The sequence below is a fragment of the Salvelinus namaycush genome, chromosome 5, assembly GCF_016432855.1.
Source record: "Salvelinus namaycush isolate Seneca chromosome 5, SaNama_1.0, whole genome shotgun sequence".
Lineage (NCBI taxonomy): Eukaryota > Metazoa > Chordata > Actinopteri > Salmoniformes > Salmonidae > Salvelinus > Salvelinus namaycush.
The window spans coordinates 71,053,921-71,078,141 of record NC_052311.1 but is presented as its reverse complement, the minus strand read 5'-3'; the positions used below and the strand labels follow the sequence as shown (position 1 = coordinate 71,078,141).

At 42.6% G+C, this 24,221-nt stretch overlaps 1 protein-coding gene across 1 annotated transcript; it reads left to right on the top strand.

The window, feature by feature from the left end:
- The first annotated feature begins 15,619 nt into the window (after positions 1-15,619).
- On the top strand, positions 15,620-23,856 carry LOC120047780 (sugar transporter SWEET1-like). The gene is made up of 6 exons (XM_038993331.1): positions 15,620-15,842; positions 16,214-16,291; positions 16,409-16,532; positions 17,829-17,990; positions 21,045-21,164; positions 23,028-23,856. Exons 1-6 carry the CDS (start codon positions 15,775-15,777, stop codon positions 23,133-23,135), a joined length of 660 nt encoding a protein of 219 aa, XP_038849259.1. The 5' UTR covers positions 15,620-15,774; the 3' UTR covers positions 23,136-23,856.
- The last annotated feature ends 365 nt before the right edge of the window (positions 23,857-24,221 follow it).

Sequence of the window (24,221 nt, the reverse complement as noted above, 5' to 3'; positions counted from 1 at the left end):
GACTATGTACAGACTCAGTGAGCATAGCCTTGCTATTAAGAAAGGCTGCTGTAGTCAGACCTGGCTCTGAAGAGAACACAGGCTATGTGCACACTGCCCACAAAATGAGGTGGAAACTGAGCTGCACTTCCTAACCTCCTGCCAAATGTATGACCATATTAGAGACACACATTTCCCTCAGATAACACAGATCCACAAAGAATTTGAAAACTAATCAGATTTTGATAAACTCCCATATCTACTGGGTGAAATAGCACAGTGTGTCATCAGAGCAGCAATATTTGTGACCTGTTGCCACAAGATAAGGGCAACCAGTGAAGAACAAACACCATTGTAAATACAACCCATATTTATGCTTATTTATTTTCCCTTTTGTACTTTAACCATTTGCACATCGTTACAACACAGTATATATACATAATATGGCACTTTATTATTTTGAAACTTCTGTGAGTGTAATGTTAACTGTTCATTTTTATTGTGTATTTCACCTTTGTATGTTATCTACTTTACTTGCTTTGGCAATGTCAACATGTTTCCCATGCCAATAAAGCCGTTGAACTGAAAATGATAATACTAATTTGAGAGAGCACAGGGGGAGGAGAGAGGGGTGACAGGAGACCAAGAGCAAACTGACACCTGGGTATGAAAGTGCTACTCTCACTCTCTCCCTCAAACTCTCCCTTGTCCTTTTGTTCACTATCTTGTCTCTTCTCTCCCATCCCTCCCTCCCTCCCTCTCTCAATTCAATTCAAAGGGCTTTATTGGAATGGGAAACATGTTGACATTGCCAAAGCAAGTGAAATAGATAAACACAATTAAAAGAAACAAGTAAAAAAGTTCCAAAGGAATAGAGACATTTTGTCAATAGGGTGTGCAGGGTGAATACGTGGTCTGTCGTAAGCCAATTTTCTCAATACATTGTTTTCACTGAATAAATGTATGAGTCTGTTAAGGATAATGCAGAGGATTTTCCAAAGGTTGTTGTTGACGCATATCCAACGGTAGTTATTGGAGTCATTTGTCTCCACTTTTGTGGTTTGCGGTGATCAGTCCTTGGATCCAAATATTGGGGAAGATGCCAGAGCTGTGGAGGATGTAAAAGAGTTTAAGTATAGCCGATTGGAATTTGTTGTCTGTATATTTTATCATTTCATATAGGATGACAACGCCACAGGCCTTTTTGGGTTGGAGGGTTTGTATTTTGTCCTGTAGTTAATTCAATGTAATTGGAAAATCCAGTGGGTTCTGGTAGTCTTTAAATAGCTGATTCTAAGATTTGAATTTGTGCATTTATATGTTTTGATGTTTGTTCTTAGTTATAGAGTCCAAAAGATTGGAGAAGTAGTTTATCCATAATACATCTCCGTTTTGGATAGATTACTCTTCATGTTGTTGTTTGTTTAGTGTGTTCCAGTTTTCCCAGAAGTGGTTAGATGCTATGGATTATTCAATTACATTAAGCTGTTTTCCAACGTGCTGTTCCTTCTTTTTCCGTAGTTTATTTCTGTATTGATTTAGTGATTCACAATAGTGAAGGCGTAGTCTCATGTTTCTGGGTCTCTATGTTTTTGGTTGGATAGGTTTCTCATTTTCTTTCTTTGTTTTTTGCATTCTTCATCTAACTCTCTCTCTCTCTCTGCCCTGTCTCCTGTGAAAACTCCACATCCGCTGGCACCATGTTGAGTTGGACTGCAGGGCTGCCCATATAGGTAGTACCACCTATATGTACCAACCGGGGCTTACACAAGCTTTACAGTGCAAACAGAGGAGTTACCCAAATCTGTCATCTTCAACATAATATTTGAATATTTTATTTCCAAAATGCTATATATCAATTTTCAGAAATGTTGGTAAATTTGCTTTTATTGTTAAAAGAAATTATGAAAGAGTTTGTGTTTTTCACTATCTGGTCACGGCATGGGGTTGTTCAATGACAGACATGTATTTGTTTAAAATCTATCACTTGATGGTTTAATTTCATAGAGACAAATATGATTCTTTTTTTGCAAAATGCTACAGTTGAAGTCGGAAGTTTACATACACCTTAGCCAAATACATTTAAACTCAGTTTTGAACAATTCCTGACAAAAAATTCCCTGTCTTAGGTCAGTTAGGATCACCACTTTCTTTTAAGAATGTGAAATGTCAGAATAATAATAGAGAGAATGATTTATTTCAGCTTTTATTTATTTCATCACATTCCTAGCGGGTCAGAAGTTTACATACACTAAATTAGTATTTGGTAGCATTGCCTTTAAATTGTTTAATTTGGGTCAAACGTTTCGGGTAGCCTTCCACAAGCTTCCCACAATAAGTTGGTTGAATTTTGGCCCATTCCTCCTGACAGAGCAGGTATAACTGAGTCAGGATGTAGGCCTCCTTGCTCCCACACACTTTTTCAGTTCTGCCCACACATTTTCTATGGGATTGAGGTCAGGGCTTTGTGATGGCCACTCCAATACCTTGACTTTGTTGTCCTTAAGCCATTTTGCCACAACTTTGGAAGTATGCTTGGGGTCATTGTCCATTTGGAAGACCCATTTGTGACCAAGCTTTAACTTCCTGACTGATGTCTTGAGATGTTGCTTCAATATATCCACATAATTTTCCTCCCTCATGATGCCATCTTTTTTGTGAAGTGCACCAGTCCCTTCTGCAGCAAAGCACCCCCACAACATGATGCTGCTACCCCCGTGCTTCACGGTTGGGATGGTGGTCTTCGGCTTGCAAGCCTCCCCCTTTTTCCTCCAAACATAATGATGGTCATTATGGCCAAACAGTTCTATTTTTGTTTCTTCAGACCAGAGGACATTTCTCCAAAAAGTACGATCTTTGTCCCCATATGCAGTTGCAAACCGTAGTCTGTCTTTTTTATGGCGGTTTTGGAGCAGTGGCTTCTTCCTTGCTGAGCGGCCTTTCAGATTATGTCGATATAGGACTCGTTTTACTGTGGAATAGATACTTTTGTACCTGTTTCCTCCAGCATCTTCACACGGTCCTTTGCTGTTATTCTGGCATTGATTTGCACTTTTCGCACCAAAGTACGTTCATCTCTAGGAGACAGAACGCGTCTCCTTCCTGAGCGGTATGACGGCTGCGTGGTCCCATGGTGTTTATACTTGCGTACTAGTGTTTGTACAGATTAACTTCGTACCTTCAGGTGTTTGGAAATTGCTCCCAAGAATGAACCAGACTTGTGGAGGTAAACAACAACAAAAAATCTGAGGTCATTGCTGATTTATTTTGATTTCTCCATGATGTCAAGCAAAGAGGCACTGAGTTTGAAGGTAGGCCTTGAAATACATCTACAGGTACACCTCCAATTGACTCAAATGATGTCAATTAGCCCATCAGAAGCTTCTGAAGCCATGACATCATTTTCTGGAATTTTCCAAGCTGTTTAAAGGCACAGTCAACTTAGTGTATATAAACTTCTGACCCACTGGAATTGTGATACAGTGAATTATAAGTGAAATAATCTGTCTGTAAACAATTGTTGGAAAAATGACTTGTGTCATGCACAAAGTAGATGTCCTAACCGACTTGCCAAAACTATAGTTTGTTAACAAGAAATTTGCGGAGTGGTTGACAAACTAGTTTTCATGACTCCAACCTAAGTGTATGTAAACTTCCGACTTCAACTGTATATATCCGCCTCACTCTCAGAGAAATAAGTAGTACTGCTAGTTTTAACACAGTCAAATGTAACAAATAAGTACATTTTTATTAAAAAAACATCAATATAGACATATATTTTTTTGTTTAATATGCACTAGCGTTCAAAAGCTTGGGGTCACTTAGAAATGTCCTTGTTTTTGAAAGAAAAGCAAATTTTTTTGTCCATTAAAATAACATCAAATTGATCAGAAAGTGTAGACATTGTTAATGTTGTAAATGACTATTGTAGCTGGAATCGGCTGATTTATTATGGAATACCTACATAGGTGTACAGAGGCCCATTATCAGCAACCATCACTCGTGTGTTCCAATGGCACGTTGTGTTAGCTAATCCAAGTTTATCATTTTAAAAGGCTAATTTATCATTAGAAAACACTTTTGCAATTATGTTAGCCCAGCTGAAAACTGTTGTCCTGATTAAATATGCAATAAAATTGGCCTTCTTTAGACTAGTTGAGTATCTGGCGCATCAGCATTTGTGGGTTAGATTACAGGCTCAAAATGGCCAGAAACAAAGAACTTTCTTCTGAAACTCGTCAATCTATTCTTGTTCTGAGAAAAGAAGGCTATTCCATGTGAGAAATTGCCAAGAAACTGAAGATCTCGTACAACGCTATGTGCTACTCCCTTCACAGAACAGAGCAAACTGTCTCTAATCAGAATAGAAAGAGGAGTGGGAGGCCCCGGTGCACAACTGAGCAAGAGGACAAGTACATTAGAGTGTCTAGTTTGAGAAACAGACACCTCACAAGTCCTCAACTGGCAGCTTCATTAAATAGTACCTGCAAAACCCTAGTCTCAATGTCAATCAATCAATCAAGTTTATTTTATATAGCCCTTCGTACATCAGCTAATATCTCGAAGTGCTGTACAGAAACCCAGCCTAAAACCCCAAACAGCAAGCAATGCAGGTGTAGAAGCACGGTGGCTAGGAAAAACTCCCTAGAAAGGCCAAAACCTAGGAAGAAACCTAGAGAGGAACCAGGCTATGAGGGGTGGCCAGTCCTCTTCTGGCTGTGCCGGGTGGAGATTATAACAGAACATGGCCAAGATGTTCAAAATGTTCATAAATGACAAGCATGGTCAAATAATAATCAGGAATAAATGTCAGTTGGCTTTTCATAGCCGATAATTAAGAGTTGAAAACAGCAGGTCTGGGACAGGTAGGGGTTCCATAACCGCAGGCAGAACAGTTGAAACTGGGACAGCAGCAAGGCCAGGTGGACTGGGGACAGCAAGGAGTCATCATGCCCGGTAGTCCTGACGTATGGTCCTAGGGCTCAGTTCCTCTGAGAGAGAGAAAGAAAGAGAGAAGGAGAGAATTAGAGAGAGCCAAGATATTCAAAATGTTCATAAATGACAAGCATGGTCAAATAATAATCAGGAATAAATGTCAGTTGGCTTTTCATAGCCGATCATTAAGAGTTGAAAACAGCAGGTCTGGGACAGGTAGGGGTTCCATAACTGCAGGCAGAACAGTTGAAACTGGAACAGCAGCAAGGCCAGGTGGACTGGGGACAGCAAGGAGTCATCATGCCCAGTAGTCCTGACGTATGGTCCTAGGGCTCAGGTCCTCCGAGAGAGAGAAAGAAAGAGAGAAGGAGAGAATTAGAGAGAGCATACTTAAATTCCCACAGGACACTGGATAAGACAGGAGAAGTACTCCAGATATAACCAACTGGCCCTAGCCCCCCGACACAAACTACTGCAGCATAAATACTGGAGGCTGAGACAGGAGGGGTCAGGAGACACTGTGGCCCCATCCGATGGTACCCCCGGACAGGGCCAAACAGTAAGGATATAACCCCACCCACTTTGCCAAAGCACAGCCCCCGCACCACTAGAGGGATATCTTCAGCCACCAACTTACAATCCTGAGACAAGGCCGAGTATAGCCCACAAAGATCTCCACCACAGCACAAACCAAGGGGGGGCGCCAACCCAGACAGGAAGATCACGTCAGTAACTCAACCCAAGTGACGCACCCCTCCTAGGGACAGCATGAAAGAGCACCAGTAAGCCAGTGACTCAGCCCCTGTAATAGGGTTAGAGGTAGAGAATCCCAGTGGAGGGGAACCGGCCAGGCAGAGACAGCAAGGGCGGTTCGTTGCTCCAGAGCCTTTCCGTTCACCTTCACACTCCTGGGCCAGACTACACTCAATCATATGACCCACTGAAGAGATAAGTCTTCAGTAAAGACTTAAAGGTTGAGACCGAGTCTGCGTCTCTCACATGGGTAGGCAGACCATTCCATAAAAATGGAGATCTATAGGAGAAAGCCCTGCCTCCAGCTGTTTGCTTAGAAATTCTAGGGACAATTAGGAGGCCTGCGTCTTGTGACCGTAGCGTACGTGTAGGTATGTACGACAGGACCAACTCGGAAAGATAGGTAGGAGCAAGCCCATGTAGCGCTTCATAGGTTAACAGTAAAACCTTGAAATCAGCCCTTGCCTTAACAGGAAGCCAGTGTAGGGAAGCTAGCACTGGAGTAATATGATCAGATTTCTTGGTTCTAGTCAGGATTCTAGCAGCCGTATTTAGCACTAACTGAAGTTTATTTAGTGCTTTATCCGGGTAGCCGGAAAGTAGAGCATTGCAGTAGTCTAGCCTAGAAGTAACAAATGCATGGATTAATTTTTCTGCATCATTTTTGGACAGAACATTTCTGATTTTTGCAATGTTACGTAGATGGAAAAAAGCTGTCCTTGAAACAGTCTTGATATGTTCGTCAAAAGAGAGATCAGGGTCAAGAGTAACGCCGAGGTCCTTCACAGTTTTATTTGAGACGACTTTACAACCATCAAGATTAATTGTCAGATTTAACAGAAGATCTCTTTGTTTCTTGGGACCTAGAACAAGCATCTCTGTTTTGTCTGAGTTTAAAAGTAGAAAGTTTTCAGCCATCCACTTCCTTATGTCTGAAACACAGGCTTCTAGCGAGGGCAATTTGGGGGCTTCACCATGTTTCATTGAAATGTACAGCTGTGTGTCATCCGCATAGCAGTGAAAGTTAACATTATGTTTTCGAATAACATCCCCAAGAGGTAAAATATATAGTGAAAACAATAGTGGTCCTAAAACGGAACCTTGAGGAACACCGAAATGTACAGTTGATTTGTCAGAGGACAAACCATTCACAGAGACAAACTGATATCTTTCCGACAGATAAGATCTAAACCAGGCCAGAACTTGTCCGTGTAGACCAATTTGGGTTTCCAGTCTCTCCAAAAGAATGTGGTGATCGATGGTGTCAAAGGCAGCACTAAGGTCTAGTAGCACGAGGACAGATGCAGAGCCTCGGTCTGACGCCATTAAAAGGTCATTTACCACCGTCACAAGTGCAGTCTCAGTGCTATGATGGGGTCTAAAACCAGACTGAAGCATTTCGTATACATTGTTTGTCTTCAGGAAGGCAGTGAGTTGCTGCGCAACAGCTTTTTCTAAAATTTTTGAGAGGAATGGAAGATTCGATATAGGCCGATAGTTTTTTATATTTTCCGGGTCAAGGTTTGGCTTTTTCAAGAGAGGCTTTATTACTGCCACTTTTAGTGAGTTTGGTACACATCCGGTGGATAGAGAGCCGTTTATTATGTTCAACATAGGAGGGCCAAGCACAGGAAGCAGCTCTTTCAGTAGTTTAGTAGGAATAGGATCCAGTATGCAGCTTGAAGGTTTAGAGGCCATGATTATTTTCATCATTGTGTCAAGAGATATAGTACTAAAACACTTAAGTGTCTCTCCCGATCCCAGGCCCTGGCAGAGCTATGCAGATCCAGGACAGCTAAGCCCTGGAGGAATACGCAGATTTAAAGAGGAGTCCGTAATTTGCTTTCTAATGATCATGATCTTTTCCTCAAAGAAGTTCATGAATTTATTACTGCTGAAGTGAAAGCCATCCTCTCTTGGGGAATGCTGCTTTTTAGTTAGCTTTGCAACAGTATCAAAAAGAAATTTTGGATTGTTCTTATTTTCCTCAATTAAGTTGGAAAAGTAGGATGATCGAGCAGCAGTGAGGGCTCTTCGATACTGCACGGTACTGTCTTTCCAAGCTAGTCGGAAGACTTCCAGTTTGGTGTGGCGCCATTTCCGTTCCAATTTTCTGGAAGCTTGCTTCAGAGCTCGGGTATTTTCTGTATACCAGGGAGCTAGTTTCTTATGACAAATGTTTTTCGTTTTTAGGGGTGCAACTGCATCTAGGGTATTGCGCAAGGTTAAATTGAGTTCCTCAGTTAGGTGGTTAACTGATTTTTGTCCTCTGACGTCCTTGGGTAGGCAGAAGGAGTCTGGAAGGGTATCAAGGAATTTTTGTGTTGTCTGAGAATTTATAGCACGACTTTTGATGCTCCTTGGTTGGAGTCTGAGCAGATTATTTGTTGCGATTTCAAACGTAATAAAATGGTGGTCCGATAGTCCAGGATTATGAGGAAAAACATTAAGATCTACAACATTTATTCCATGGGACAAAACTAGGTCCAGAGTATGACTGTGGCAGTGAGTAGGTCCAGAGACATGTTGGACAAAACCCACTGAGTCGATGATGGCTCCGAAAGCCTTTTGGAGTGGGTCTGTGGACTTTTCCATATGAATATTAAAATCACCAAAAATTAGAATATTATCTGCTATGACTACAAGGTCCGATAGGAATTCAGGGAACTCAGAGAGGAACGCTGTATATGGCCCAGGAGGCCTGTAAACAGTAGCTATAAAAAGTGATTGAGTAGGCTGCATAGATTTCATGACTAGAAGCTCAAAAGACGAAAACGTCTTTTTTTTTTGTAAATTGAAATTTGCTATCGTAAATGTTAGCAACACCTCCGCCTTTGCGGGATGCACGGGGGATATGGTCACTAGTGTAACCAGGAGGTGAGGCCTCATTTAACACAGTAAATTCATCAGGCTTAAGCCATGTTTCAGTCAGGCCAATCACATCAAGATTGTGATCAGTGATTAGTTCATTGACTGTAACTGTCTTTGAAGTGAGGGATCTAACATTAAGTAACCCTATTTTGAGATGTGAGGTATCACGATCTCTTTCAATAATAGCAGGAATGGAGGAGGTCTTTATCCTAATGAGATTGCTAAGGCGAACACCGCCATGTTTAGTTTTGCCCAACCTAGGTCGAGGCACAGACACAGTCTCAATGGGGATGGCTGAGCTGACTACACTGACTATGCTAGTGGCAGACTCCACTAAGCTGGCAGGTTGGCTAACAGCCTGCTGCCTGGCCTGCACCCTATTTCATTGTGGAGTTAAAGCCCTGTCTATGCTGGTAGATAAGATGAGAGCATCCCTCCAGCTAGGATGGAGTCCGTCACTCCTCAGCAGGTCAGGCTTGGTCCTGTTTGTGGGTGAGTCCCAGAAAGAGGGCCAATTATCTACAAATTCTATCTTTTGGGAGGGGCAGAAAACAGTTTTCAACCAGCGATTGAGTTGTGAGACTCTGCTGTAGAGCTCGTCACTCCCCCTAACTGGGAGGGGGCCAGAGACAATTACTCGATGCCGACACATCTTTCTAGCTGATTTACACGCTGAAGCTATGTCAACAGTGAAGAGGCGACTCTGGGATGCTGGCCTTCTAGGCAGAGTTCCTCTGTCCAGTATCTGTGTTCTTTTGCCTATCTTAATCTTTTCTTTATATTGGCCAGTCTGAGATATGGCTTTTTCTTTGCAACTCTGCCTAGAAGGCCAGCATCCCAGAGTCGCCTCTTCACTGTTGACGTTGAGACTGGTGTGAGGTGTCTGTTTCTCAAACTAGACACTCTAATGTACTTGTCCTCTTGCTCAGTTGTGCACCGGGGCCTCCCACTCCTCTTTCTATTCTGGTTAGATTCAGTTTGCGCTGTTCTGTGAAGGGAGTGCTTTTCTTTCAAAAACATGGACATTTCTAAGTGACCCTAAACTTTTGAACGGTAGTGTATGTATATATATATATATATAATTAAATACAGTAATATGAGATCTGTCACAATTCCGATGGTAAAATGAAGGAGTCAGGTGCAGAGAGCAGGGTAATAATGAGCAAGTGGAATTTATTATTTCAACCAGAAATAATCAAATGAGACGGCTACGCCACACAACAACGGGCGCGACAAAAATACTGTCCAACATAAATTAGGACCGAATCCACTATACAAAAAACCACCACCACAACAAACAGAATAACAAGCCCGCACAAAAGTCGACGGGCCAACTGGGTTAAATGACACCCTACCCTCAACACAAAACAGGTGTAACCAATTAGACAAACCTAAATGAAAACAGAAAAGGGGATCGGTGGCAGCTAGTAGACCGGAGACGACGACCGCCGAGCGCCGCCCGAACGGGAAGAGGCACCATCCTCGGCGGGATTCGTAACAAGATCTGTATGTAAAACATTTACATTTACATTTTTGTCATTTAGCAGATGCTCTTATCCAGAGCGGCTTACAGTAAGTGCATTTATCTTAAAATAGCTAGATGAGACAACCACATAGCACAGTCAAATATACAGGATGCTAACATTCCATTCCAGCTAAACAATGCATATATAGCATTTAGCAAAAAACTCATTTTCATACACATCTAAAATCTATTAATAAAAAATCTGAGAACAGTTATATTTTACACACAGATGATGGTACCCATAAGCAATCATTTGTGATGAAAAGGCAGAAGAGTTGGTGGATATAGCATTTTGGAAATAAACTCTTCCTTCATAAAAGAAGACAGTAATGGGGACATTTCAGATGCAGAAACAGTCTTTGACTTTTTCCACATTTTGTTGGGTTACAAAGTGGGATTAAAGTGGATTTAATTGTCATTTTTGGTCAACGAGCTACACAACATACTCTGTAATATCAAAGTAGAAGAAAAATTCTAACATTTATTACAATGTTGAAAAATAAAACACTAAAACCTTGATTACATAAGTATTCAACCCCCTGAGACAATACATGTGAGAAACACAGTTGGCAGCGATTACAGTTGTGAGTCTTTCTGGGTCTCTAAGAGCTTTGCACACCTGGATTGTGCAATATTTACCCATTATTATTTAAAAATCCTTCAAGCTATGTCAAGTTGGTTGTTGATCTTGAGATAGATTTTCAAGCCAATTTATGTCAAAACTGTAACTAGGCCACTCAGGAAAATTCAATGTTGTCTTAGCAACAAACACAAGGACAAAGTGTAAATTTGTCCTTGTGTTTTAAGTTATTGTCCTGCTGAAAGGTGAATTTGTCTCCCAGTGTCTGTTGCAAGGAAGATTGAACCAGGTTTACCTCTAGGATTTTGTCTGTGCTTAGCTGCCTTCCGTTTCTTTTTATTTAAAAAAAACTCTCTAGTCCTTGCCTTTGACAAGCATGCCCATAACATGATGCAGCCACCACCATGCTTGAAAATATGAAGAGTGGTACTCAGTGATGTGTTGTGTTGGATTTTCCCCAAATATAATGCTTTGTATTCAGGACAAAAAGTTAATTTATTTGCGAAAATGTTTTGCAATATTACTTTATTGCCTTGTTGAAAACAGGATGCATGTTTTGGAATATTGTTTATTCTGTACAAGCTTCCGAATTTTCACTCTGTCATTTAGGTTAGTATTGCGGAGTAACTACGATGTTGTTGATCCATCCTCAGTTTTCTACTATCACAGCAATTACACTTTGTAACTGTTTTAAAATCAGCATTGGCCTTATGGTGAAATTCCTGAGCAGTTTCCTTTCTCTCTGGCAACTGAGTTAGGAAGGAGGCCTATATCTTTGTAGTGACTGCGTGTATTGATACACCATTCAAAACCGAATTAATAACTTAACCATGCTCAAGGGGATATTCAGCGTCTTCTTACCAATCGGTGCCCTTCTTTGCGAGAAATTGAAAAAACTCCCTGGTCTTTGTGGTTGAATCTGTGCATGAAATTCACTACTCGATTGAGGGATATTACAGATAATTGTATGTGTGGGTTAGTCATAAAACAATTATGTTAACCACTATTATTGAACACAGAATGAGTCAATGCAACTGATTATGTGATTTGTTAAGCACATTTTTACTCCTGAATTTATTGAGGATTGCCATAACAAACGGGTTGAATACTTATTGACTCAAGAAATTTCAGCTTTTCATTTTGTATTAATTTGTCACGCCCTGACCATAGAGAGCCGTAGTTTCTTTATGGTATAGTAGGTCAGGGCGTGACTGGGGTGTTCTAGTCTATGATTTCTATGTGGTGTTCTAGTTTTCAAATTTCTATGTTGGTGTGCTTGATATGGTTCCCAATTAGAGGCAGCTGGTAATCGTTGTCTCTAATTGGGGATCATATTTAGGTAGCCTTTTTTCCACCTGTGTTTTGTGGGATATTGAATTTTGTATTTTGAGTTAGTGTATGTAGCACCTATGTAGTCACTGTGTGGCGAAATCCTGCACGGCGCCTTCACCGTGCGCTGCCACTAAGAGCGCATGAGCAGTAGGAAGGAGGAGATAAAGAACTCGTTAAGCTCTTTGGGGTGGAGCTCTTTTGTGGCGCGACAGTTTTGGTTGTGTGTGCTATGCTGCAGAGGTTTTTTGTTTGTCTTCAGCGTATGTGGTTGTACAGTGTTTGGATCAATCCTCGGTGTGATCGCTCGACGACGTGGTTGTTCTCATGTGGGACCGCGACGGTTATGGATCAAATGGATTAGTAGCAACATTGTTGCGAAGCGTTCAACTACAACCCAACACTCCATCGGACAGTCAGATCGTACACCTGCACACAAGACCACAGCTAAGCCCTCTCTTGTTCCCTTTCTCTCTTTCTCTTCCCGCTATGTTGCAGTGCTTTACACTGCAACCGACTCTATTTTTCTAAATGCATTGAAGTTTCATTGGAGCTGGACTAGTGTGTATATGAACACCACACATTCATACCCTCTGCACTCCTCCCCTGGAAGAGAATACAAACTATTGCAAATCCTCTGTGTGATGACTGGGTTCATTCTTTATTGTATGAAGTTGCTGTTTATTTGCTCTGCCATTATTATTATATGAGGTATGCTTGGTGGGGTTACCAAGAATTGTGGAAGGACTGTGCTGTGATGTGGGATCTATAGGGTGTGTATTCTTTTTTCTCTCCGCTGGCTATCTGGTCAACAGGCTACACTTCTAGGCAGTCTCTTCTGCTGATGTGTGTGGGTCTGGTAGTGGTACTCTCGCTGTTCTACTATTTTTCTTTCGGCATGGTTATTACCTGCCTGGCGCCCGAACAAAATCTTCTTTACCCTTCTCAAATTAATACCGCTACAACTGTTTGTCTTGTTTTGTTTTATAGTTTCACTTTAATAAATTATTTGGAACTGTAATCATGCTGTGCCTTGGTCCTTCTTTACAAACGAACGTGACATAATTTTGAAATGATTCTACAAACTAAATATATGTTTGACATAGGGTATTGTGTGTAGATCAGTGACACAAAATCTCTAATAAATCTAATGTAAATGCAGGCTGTAACATAACAACATGTAGAAAAAGTCAAGGGGTGTGAATACTTTCTGAAGGTACTGTAACTAAAGTAACTGTAACTAATATTCAGTTTAGACACAATGTTTAGCATCTTTGGAGTTTCTTTATTACACTTCATTTCCACTGTTCTGCTTGTGAAACTCAAGGTGTGGGTGACGGTCACTAGTGTGGGTGACGGTCACTAGTGTGGGTGACGGTCACTAGTGTGGGCTGACGGTCACTAGTGTGGGCTGACGGTCACTAGTGTGGGCTGACGGTCACTAGTGTGGGCTGACGGTCACTAGTGTGGGCTGACGGTCACTAGTGTGGGCTGACGGTCACTAGTGTGGGCTGACGGTCACTAGTGTGGGCTGACGGTCACTAGTGTGGGCTGACGGTCACTAGTGTGGGCTGACGGTCACTAGTGTGGGCTGACGGTCACTAGTGTGGGCTGACGGTCACTAGTGTGGGCTGACGGTCACTAGTGTGGGCTGACGGTCACTAGTGTGGGCTGACGGTCACTAGTGTGGGCTGACGGTCACTAGTGTGGGCTGACGGTCACTAGTGTGGGCTGACGGTCACTAGTGTGGGCTGACGGTCACTAGTGTGGGCTGACGGTCACTAGTGTGGGCTGACGGTCACTAGTGTGGGCTGACGGTCACTAGTGTGGGCTGACGGTCACTAGTGTGGGCTGACGGTCACTAGTGTGGGCTGACGGTCACTAGTGTGGGCTGACGGTCACTAGTGTGGGCTGACGGTCACTAGTGTGGGCTGACGGTCACTAGTGTGGGCTGACGGTCACTAGTGTGGGCTGACGGTCACTAGTGTGGGCTGACGGTCACTAGTGTGGGCTGACGGTCACTAGTGTGGGCTGACGGTCACTAGTGTGGGCTGACGGTCACTAGTGTGGGCTGACGGTCACTAGTGTGGGCTGACGGTCACTAGTGTGGGCTGACGGTCACTAGTGTGGGCTGACGGTCACTAGTGTGTTGATCAAATCAAATTTTATTGGTCACGTACACATATTTAGCAGATGTTTTTGCAGGTGTAGCGAAATGCTAGTGTGGGTTGATGGTCATTAGACCTGATAATGAATGTTATGGATTATTCCCATATCAGTTGACAGTGATTGACGAAAGAATGGAGGTCCAAGTACAAGGACTGAGGACATGCTGATTATTCACTGTTGTATTGTATTGATGACGTTCTGAACACTGTGTGATTCTGTAGCAGCTGACAAGGTCGTTGCCTTTTTGTTTTGACTTCCTACAAGCCTCTCAGGCTGCTGTTTCCAGGACATTTGGTGCTGTCTGATTAAGATATTAAAGGACTGTCTCCAAGAGGCCAGTTAGACATTTTCTCTGCTTCAATGCTGGGTGGTGTCTCCCTGTTGCAACGTGTAATTAACAGGGTTGATTTTTGATTGACTTCATCTACAACTGCTCTCCTTTTTGTTCACCTGGAAATGTTTACTACACAGGCAAAACGTGAATTAGGAGCAATTCCACTTCACACTGTAGTGACTGAGATGAGTTCCCCCTCACAATGTACAAAACCCTATTGCTCATTATTATCCTACATAACATAAAGGTGCATATTGTGAAGAGGGTGTATGTGGTATAAAGTTACACTGTTTACAACATTCCAGGCTATATTTGGGTATTTATATTGGATCTCAGTGATGATACAGAAGAGGATGTCATTCATTCCAACCCAGCATGTCTCTGGGTTGGAAACTGCACACTGTGTGATGCCCAGACTACACTACTAGACATCCCAGTATTCTGACTGTCGTCTTGTCTGTCCCATAGAGGAATATGTCATTAGGATATTATTTGCTAAGGATGGGAGTTATATACAGCTATTATGGAGCACAGATACAGAATCCGAGCTGACAAGGTAAAAATCTGTCATTCTGCCCTTGAACAAGGCAGTTAACCCAGTGTTCCTAGGCCGTCAATGTAAATAAGAATTTGTTCTTAACTGAATTGCCTAGTTAAATAAAGGTTAAATAAAAAATACACATTTGACAGGTAACTGCTGTTGTAAAATGGACTTTATCAAATACATTTGATTAATTGATTGTTTGAGCCATATATTTCTAAATACTCCGATGGCAGGTAATCACACAAAAGTAGCAAATGGACCCTCTTTTTGGGGGGGTACCTGTACCTAAAGTCCTTGCTGGATTACGAGCGAAATCATCCAACGTCATATTGACCATCATATCATTGGTGGAAACCTCTCCATCCTCTCATCCTTATCTGCCAATCAGAGTGCAGAATTCTTTCAGCATACTGTGGCGTATTCATTAAGGAAACCGTTTACCGTTAAAGAACCAAACAAAAGCAAACAGAGCAAAACGAGAGTTTTTATTGGACACATGAAGTTAGGTCTCTCCCCGTTTCGTTCTGCTTGCTACCGTAAAAGAAACGTTTTGCAACAGAATTGGCGTAATGAATACGCCCCTAATTACAAACACGGAAATACAGTGTAGTTAGAACGACGTCAACGTTGAGTCGCTGATGCAGATGTCAACAATTTGCACGATAGCTGATTTGATATTCATAGCGAAATTACTCACAATTTAGACACATACCTAGCTATCTAGGTAGTGCATCACATATTCCGTTTTCCGATCTATGGAGTTTTTGCAGTTTCTATCATGGGCGTGCATCGTATTTACAGTCGGGATGTTCTCGACTGGACTGTAAGTTTGACAGCTTTCTGCTTTTCAGAGAAACGATCTGGCTAAGTAGCTAACGTTAGCTAGATAACTGTTCTTTATTGCCAACATCGCAAACTTGGGCAGAGACCAAATTCAGTTCTAATTTGCTTGTTTGTATTGCATTAAACTGCGGAAACATAGCTAGCTAGGTGTTGGTTAGCTAGCTAGGTGTTGGTCCACCCTTATCTCACAGATATGAGTTAATTAAATATTTGCTTAGTTATTCGTTCAATGCCCGAGGCTTGTGTAAATAGAATACTCAGGACAGGTGATAATAAAATCATGTTTTAGTTCAGTTCCTTCCTTTTTTCTTATGCTAGATTTGTGTGTGTGTGTGTGTGATCCTCTGTCAGGACGGACCTGAAGAAGATGAGAGCTTCCAAAAGTGCAGATAACGTCCAGTTCCTCCCCTTCCTCACCACATGCCTCAAGTAAGCTGTGTGTGTGGTGCCTAGGCAACGTGCCAGTGACCACTAATCAAACCCGGGTCATCTGCACAAGTCATACTGTGTTAGCCCACTGAGCTAATGTCTTGTCTGTCTCTATAGTAACCTGGGCTGGCTGTATTATGGAATACTGAAGACGGATGGGACTCTGGTCCTGGTTAACACCATAGGAGCCTGTCTACAGTCCCTCTACATCCTCTCCTACTGCCACTACACCAATGACAAGGTGAGCTGACCACAGTGTTTTATAGTCTCTCCTACTGCCACTACACCAATGACAAGGTGAGCTGACCACAGTGTTTTATAGTCTCTCCTAATGCCACTACACCAATTACAAGGTGAGCTGACCACAGTGTTTTATAGTCTCTCCTACTGCCACTACACCAATGACAAGGTGAGCTGACCACAGTGTTTTATAGTCTCTCCTACTGCCACTACACCAATGACAAGGTGAGCTGACCACAGTGTTTTATAGTCTCTCCTACTGCCACTACACCAATGACAAGGTGAGCTGACCACAGTGTTTTATAGTCTCTCCTAATGCCACTACACCAATGACAAGGTGAGCTGACCACAGTGTTTTATAGTCTCTCCTAATGCCACTACACCAATTACAAGGTGAGCTGACCACAGTGTTTTATAGTCTCTCCTACTGCCACTACACCAATGACAAGGTGAGCTGACCACAGTGTTTTATAGTCTCTCCTAATGCCACTACACCAATGACAAGGTGAGCTGACCACAGTGTTTTATAGTCTCTCCTAATGCCACTACACCAATGACAAGGTGAGCTGACCACAGTGTTTTATAGTCTCTCCTAATGCCACTACACCAATGACAAGGTGAGCTGACCACAGTGTTTTATAGTCTCTCCTACTGCCACTACACCAATGACAAGGTGAGCTGACCACAGTGTTTTATAGTCTCTCCTAATGCCACTACACCAATGACAAGGTGAGCTGACCACAGTGTTTTATAGTCTCTCCTCCTGCCACTACACCAATGACAAGGTGAGCTGACCACAGTGTTTTATAGTCTCTCCTACTGCCACTACACCAATGACAAGGTGAGCTGACCACAGTGTTTTATAGTCTCTCCTCCTGCCACTACACCAATGACAAGGTGAGCTGACCACAGTGTTTTATAGTCTCTCCTCCTGCCACTACACCATTGACAAGGTGAGCTGACCACAGTGTTTTATAGTCTCTCCTCCTGCCACTACACCAATGACAAGGTGAGCTGACCACAGTGTTTTATAGTTACTTATCGCATAGATACGGCCAGACCTGAATCCCCCAGGAGTGCATTCGTTTGTTTTCGAGATGGTCTGGTAGATATCATAATGATGTTTTTCTGTAGATATTCCAGGTTTGTTTGCTTTAGTTCATTGTTTGTATTTTTCCGTTAGGGTTTGAAGTACACTTTTAGTATATCTGCCCACTGGTTCACTGCTTGAAGCCTAGTTTTAGGGTGTGTGCCAAAATGTTTAAAACTAGTAAACTTGTGTGCGTGTTCGTTCCAGAGGCGAGTGACCTCTCAGACGTTACTAGCAGGAGGAGTGGTCTGTGGAGGCTGGCTGTACTTCAGTGTTCTCCTGCCTCAGGGAGAGTCTCAGCTGGCCCAGCTAGGTCTCACCTGCAGCCTGTTCACTATCAGCATGTACCTGAGTCCACTCGCTGACCTGGTAAATATGCAAACCTTTTCTGACACAGTGTTTATACAATATGCACCCTATGTCCACACATTGGACACATTCTTCCACGCACTGGTGAAGAAACTTTTATACAACTTTAATACAACGTTCAGATAACATACACTCACTAGCCTGGCAAACAGACCTATTTTTCCAATGTTCTGATACCTACCACCCTGATACCCACTATACTCAGATTCCTCACATACACATACATAAATATGTAAGGTAGACCAACAACAGGCCAATAAGATTCCATGTTCAGAACATGACCACCTCTAATCACTCTCTCTCCCCTTGCCCTTTGACTCCTCTCTTTCCCTCTGTTGTCTCTGTGTTCCTGTTTATTCCTCCGCCCGGGCTGCATGATATGGGCAAAAAGTCGAATTGTGCTTATTTTTTGGGGGGTGCAAATTAGAGGTCGACCGATTAATCGTAATGGCCGATTAATTAAGGCCGATTTCAAGTTTTCATAACAATTGGAAATCGGTAATTTTGGACGCCGATTTTGGCGATTTAAAAAATATATATTTTTTACATTTTTTACATTTTTTTTTACACCTTTATTTAACTTGGCAAGTCAGTTAAGAACACATTCTTATTTTCAATGACGGCCTAGGAACGGTGGGTTAACTGCCTTATTCAGGGGAAGAACGACAGATCTTTACCTTGTCAGCTCAGGGATTCAATCTTGCAACCTTGCGGTTAACTAGTCCAACGCTCTAACCACCTGCCTCACGAGGAGCCTACCTGTTACGCAAATGCAGTAAGAAGCCAAGGTAAGTTGCTAGCTAGCATTAAACTTAACTTATAAAAAACAATTAATCAATCAATCATAATCACTAGTTATAACTACACATGGTTGATGATATTACTAGTTTATCTAGCGTGTTCTGCGTTGCATATAATCGATGCGGTGCGCATTCGCGAAAAAGGACTGTCGTTGCTCCAACGTGTACCTAACCATAAACATCAATGCCTTTCTTAAAATCAACACACAAGTATATATTTTTAAACCTGCATATTTAGCTAAAAGAAATCCAGGTTAACAGGCAATATTAACCAGGTGAAATTGTGTCACTTGCGTTCATTGCACGCAGAGTCAGAGTATATGCAACAGTTTGGGCCGCCTGGCTCATTGCGAACTAATTTGCCAGAATTTTACGTAATTATGTAACATTGAAGGTTGTGCAATGTAACAGGAATATTTAGACTTATGAATGCCACCCGTTAGATAAAATACGGAACGGTTCCGTACTTCACTGAAAGAATAAACGTTTTGTTTTCGAGATGATAGTTTCCGGATTCGACCATATTAATGACCTAAGGCTCGTATTTCTGTTATTATGTTATAATTAAGTCTATGATTTGATAGAGCAGTCTGACTGAGCGATGGTAGGCACCAGCAGGCTCGTAAGCATTCATTCAAACAGCACTTTTGTGCGTTTTGCCAGCAGCTCTGCTGTTTATGAATTCAAGCCTATCAACTCCCGAGATTAGGCTGGTGTAACCGATGTGAAATGGCTAGCTAGTTAGCGGGGTGCGCGCTAATAGCGTTTCAAACGTCATTCGCTCTGAGACTTGGAGTGGTTGTTCCCCTTGCTCTGCATGGGTAACGCTGCTTCGAGGGTGGCTGTTGTTGATGTGTTCCTGGTTCGAGCCCAGGTAGGAGCGAGGAGAGGGACGGAAGCTATACTGTTACACTGGCAATACTAAAGTGCCTATAAGAACATCCAATAGTCAAAGGTATATGAAATACAAATGGTATAGAGAGAAATAGTCCTATAATAACTACAACCTAAAACTTCTTACCTGGGAATATTGAAGACTCATGTTAAAAGGAACCACCAGCTTTTATATGTTCTCATGTTCTGAGCAAGGAACTTAAACGTTAGATTTTTTACATGGCACATATTGCACTTTTACTTTCTTCTCCAACACTTTGTTTTTGCATTATTTAAACCAAATTGAACATGTTTCATTATTTATTTGAGGCTAAATTGATTTTATTGATGTAATATATTAAGTTAAAATAAGTCTTCATTCAGTATTGTTGTAATTGTCATTATTACAAATAAATAAATAAAAATCGGCTGATTAATCGGTATCGGCTTTTTTGGTCCTCCAATAAACGGTATCGGCGTTGAAAAATCATAATCGGTCGACCTCTAGTGCAAATATTGCAATATATACGGAACAAAAATCTAAACTCAATATGCAACAACTGAGTTACAGTTCATATAAGGAAATCAGCGAATTGAAATAAATTCATTAGGCCCTAATCTATGGATTTCACATGACTGGGCAGGGGCTCAGCCATGGGTGGGCCTGGGAGGGAATAGGAAGTGTGCTGCTTGAGTGACGGGGCAGGGCTTGGTGTGTGGGAAGCAGCTGCAAGAAGGGAGAGGAAGAGAGACAAACTGAGTGAACTATAAAAACGGATGTTACACGTGGCGTTTCTAAATATTGCAATATGGATGTCTTCCTATATGGATATTGCACATGTCAATATTGCGATTTTGATGGGAATTGGATGAATTGTACAGCCCTGCCCTCCACCTTCCTGTTTGTCTCATTCTCCCTCTGTCTGTCTCCTCATATCATCCTGTGTCTATTTCCTGCCTTTCTCTCATCTTTTCTTCCTGTTGTTCTGGGTTTGTGTTTTATCCCTTCTACTCTTTCTGGATATGTTGGAACTGTGTCAATTCATCACCTCCTCTCCCTCTCTCCCCCTCTCCCTCTCTCTCTCTCCCCCTCTCTCTCTCCCCCTCTCCCTCTCCCTCTCTCTCTCTCCCCCTCTCTCTACCCCTTTCCCTCTCTCTCCTCTCTCCTCTCTCGCCCCTTCTCCTCTCTCGCCCCTTCTCCTCTCTCGCCCCCTCTCCTCTCTCGCCCCCTCTCCTCTCTCGCCCCCTCTCCTCTCTCGCCCCCTCTCCTCTCTCGCCCCCTCTCCTCTCTCGCCCCCTCTCCTCTCTCGCCCCCTCTCCTCTCTCGCCCCCTCTCCTCTCTCGCCCCCTCTCCTCTCTCGCCCCCTCTCCTCTCTGTCAGATGGAGATCGTGCGTACTGGTAGTGTGGAGCGTTTGTCCTTCTCTTTGACTGTAGCTACCTTCCTCACCTCAACATCCTGGACGCTCTATGGACTACAGCTGCAAGACTACTATATCATGGTGTGTGTGTATACAGTGCATTCGGAAAGTATTCAGACCCCTTGACTTTTTCCACGTTACAGCCTTATTTTGAAATGTATAAAATAATTTTTTCCCCTCATCAACCTACATAGAATACCCCATAATGACAAAGCAAAAACAAGTTTTATAGACATTTTTGCAACTGTATTAATTTATAAAAAATACACAACTAAATTATCACATTTACATAAGTATTCAGACCCTTTACTCTGTACTTTGGCAGCGATTATAGCCTCGGGTCTTCTTGGGTATGACACTACAAGCTTGGCACACCTGTATCTGAGGAGTTTCTCTCATTCTTCTCTGCAGATCAGCTCTGTCAGGTTGGATGGGGAATGTCGCTGCACAGCTATTTTCAGGTCTCTCCAGAGATGTTTGATCGGGTTCAAGTCTGGGCTCAGGCTGGGCCACTCAAGGACATTCAGTGACTTGTCCCGAAGCCACTTCTGCATTGTCTTGGCAGTGTTGTTGTCCTGTTAGAAGGTCCTGAGCGCTCTGGTGCAGGTTTTCATCAAGGATCTCTCTGTACTTTGCTACGTTCATCTTTCCCTCGAACCTGACTAGTCTCCCAGTCCCTGCCGCTGAAAAACATCCTCACAGCATGATGCTGCCACCACAATGTTTCACCGTAGGGATGGTGCCAGGTTTCCACCAGACGTAACGCTTGGCATTCAGGCCAAATAGTTCAATCTTGGTTTCATCTGAGTAGAGAATCTTGTTTCTCATGGTCTGAGTCTTTAGGTGCATTTTGGCAAACTCCAAGCAGGCTGTCATGTGCCTTTTACTGAGGAGTGGCTTCCATCTGGCCACGATACCATAAAACCCTGATTTGGTGGAGTGCTGCAGAGATGGTTATCCTTCTGGAAGATTCTCCCATCTCCACAGAGGAACTCTGGAGCTATGTCAGAGTGTTCTTGGTCACCTCCCTGACCAAGGCTCTTCTCCCCCGACTGCTCATTTTGGCCAAGTGGCCAACTCTAGGAAGAGTCTTGGTGGTTCCAAAATTCTTCCATTTAAGAATGATGGAGGTCACTGTGTTCTTGGGGACCTTCAATGCTGCATAAATGGTTTGGTACCCTTCCCAGATTTGTTGCTTGACACAGTCCTGTCTCAGATCTCTACGGACAATTCCTTTGACCTCATGGCTTGGTTTTTGCACTGACATGCACTGTCAACTGTGGGACCTTATATAGACAGGTGTGCCTTTCCAAATCATGTCCAATCAATTGAATTTACCACAGGTTGACAACAATCAAGTTGTAGAAACATCTCAAGGATGATCAATGGAAACAGGATGCACCTGAGCTCAATTTCTTTCTGTCTCATAGCAAAGGGTCTGAATACTTACGTAAGTAAGGTATTTGTTTTTTTGTTTTTTTAATCTAGTTCTTGCTTTGTCATTATGGGGTATTGTGTGTAGATTGAAGAGAAAAAAAATGTATTTAATCCATTTTAGAATGAGGCTGTAAAGTAACAAAATGTGGAAAAAGTCAAGGGGTCTGAATAGACTATGTGAGACATGGTAGGGGCTAGATGGAAGGGGACTGTTAAATGATTGTAAATTACCTTTAGGGAAAGGGGGATACCTATTCAGTTGTACAACTGAAATGTGTCTCCCACATTTAACCCAACCCCTCAATCAGAGCGGTGCGGAGAACTGCCTTAATCGACATCCAGGTCTTCGGCGCCCGGGGAACAGGGGGTTAACTGCCTTGCTTAGGGGCAGAACGACAGATTTTTACCTTGTCAGCTTGGGGATTCGATCCAGCAACCTTTCGGTTACTGGCCCAACGCTCCTACCCGCCAGGCTTTAACCTCTGTGTGTTTGTTTGTGTGTTCCAGGTTCCAAACACGCCAGGCATTGTGACCAGTCTCATCCGGTTTTTCCTGTTCTGGAGATTTGCATCTGTCAATCAAGGCGTGCAATCCTATAAGCTCATCGAAATCTAAGTGGCTGGAGACTCGCACACCAATGGTTACAAGGGAGAGAGAACAGGCTTCTTGACCCTATCATGGTCAGGCTGTCAATCACTGATATTGTTACTCATATTGTAAATGATTCATGATCACTCCTAACCACCAAGGGTTTAAGAAGACTTTCTCCTCAAGGCAGAAGCTGTCCCTAATCACAGATCTAGGATCAGAGTACCCTAGCAACGGGGGATGAAAAATTATGAATAAATATCTGACCCTGTATCAGTGGTTAGGGGCATCTTCCTCATCTTTCTCCCTCCACCACTTCCTTTTAGTGCCTTCTGTCCTAGTCTGGGACATCATTAGTGCCACCTGAGAACTCAACCATGGGCGGGACAGTCCTGCCCTGTCAATCACAGTAGTCTCTTTTACCCAGTGGGAGTTTTTTTGCTCAGCATCAATGTGCTGCTATTGGTTGAATCGCTCTAACTAACAGGGCAGGATGATCCCGCCTCTAGTGGGGTTTGAGACCCCCTCACCTTTATAGTTGACTTGTCTGTCCTCATCACTATGGTACCCTGTGAACTAGGGGTGAACAACTGTTCCTGGTAGCCACAGTATCTGTTGGGTTGTTATCCTTCTCTTTTAACTAGACTGATGTACAGTGCATTTGGAAAGTTTTCAGACCCCTTGAGTTTTTCCACATTTTGTTACGTTACAGCCTTACACTAAAATGTATTAAATTGTTTCTTTTCCTCATCAATCTACACACAATACCCCAGAATGACAAAGCAAAGAGAGGTTTATTTTTTAATTTTTTTGTACATTTATAAAATTAAAATAAATGGAAATATCACATTTCAGGTATTCAGACCCTTTACTCAGTACTTTGTTGAAGCACCTTTGGCAGCGATTACAGCCTCGAGTCTTCTTGGGTAGGACGCTACAAGCTTGTCACACCTGTATTTGGGGAGTTTCTCCCATTCTTCTCTGCAGATCTTCTCAAACTCTGTCAGGTTGGATGGGAACGTTGCCGCACAGCTATTTTTAAGGTCTCTCCAGAGATGTTAGATCGGGTTCAAGTCCAGAGACTTCTCCCGAAGCCACTCCTGCATTGTCTTG

Excerpts from the sequence above, each read along its gene's own strand:
- LOC120047780 (XM_038993331.1), top strand. The coding sequence starts at position 15,775 with ATGGAGTTTTTGCAGTTTCTATCATGGGCGTGCATCGTATTTACAGTC. Across the intron at positions 15,843-16,213 it reads GGGATGTTCTCGACTGGACT|GACGGACCTGAAGAAGATGA; the intron begins GTAAGTTTGACA and ends ATCCTCTGTCAG. Across the intron at positions 17,991-21,044 it reads TGAGTCCACTCGCTGACCTG|ATGGAGATCGTGCGTACTGG; the intron begins GTAAATATGCAA and ends CCTCTCTGTCAG.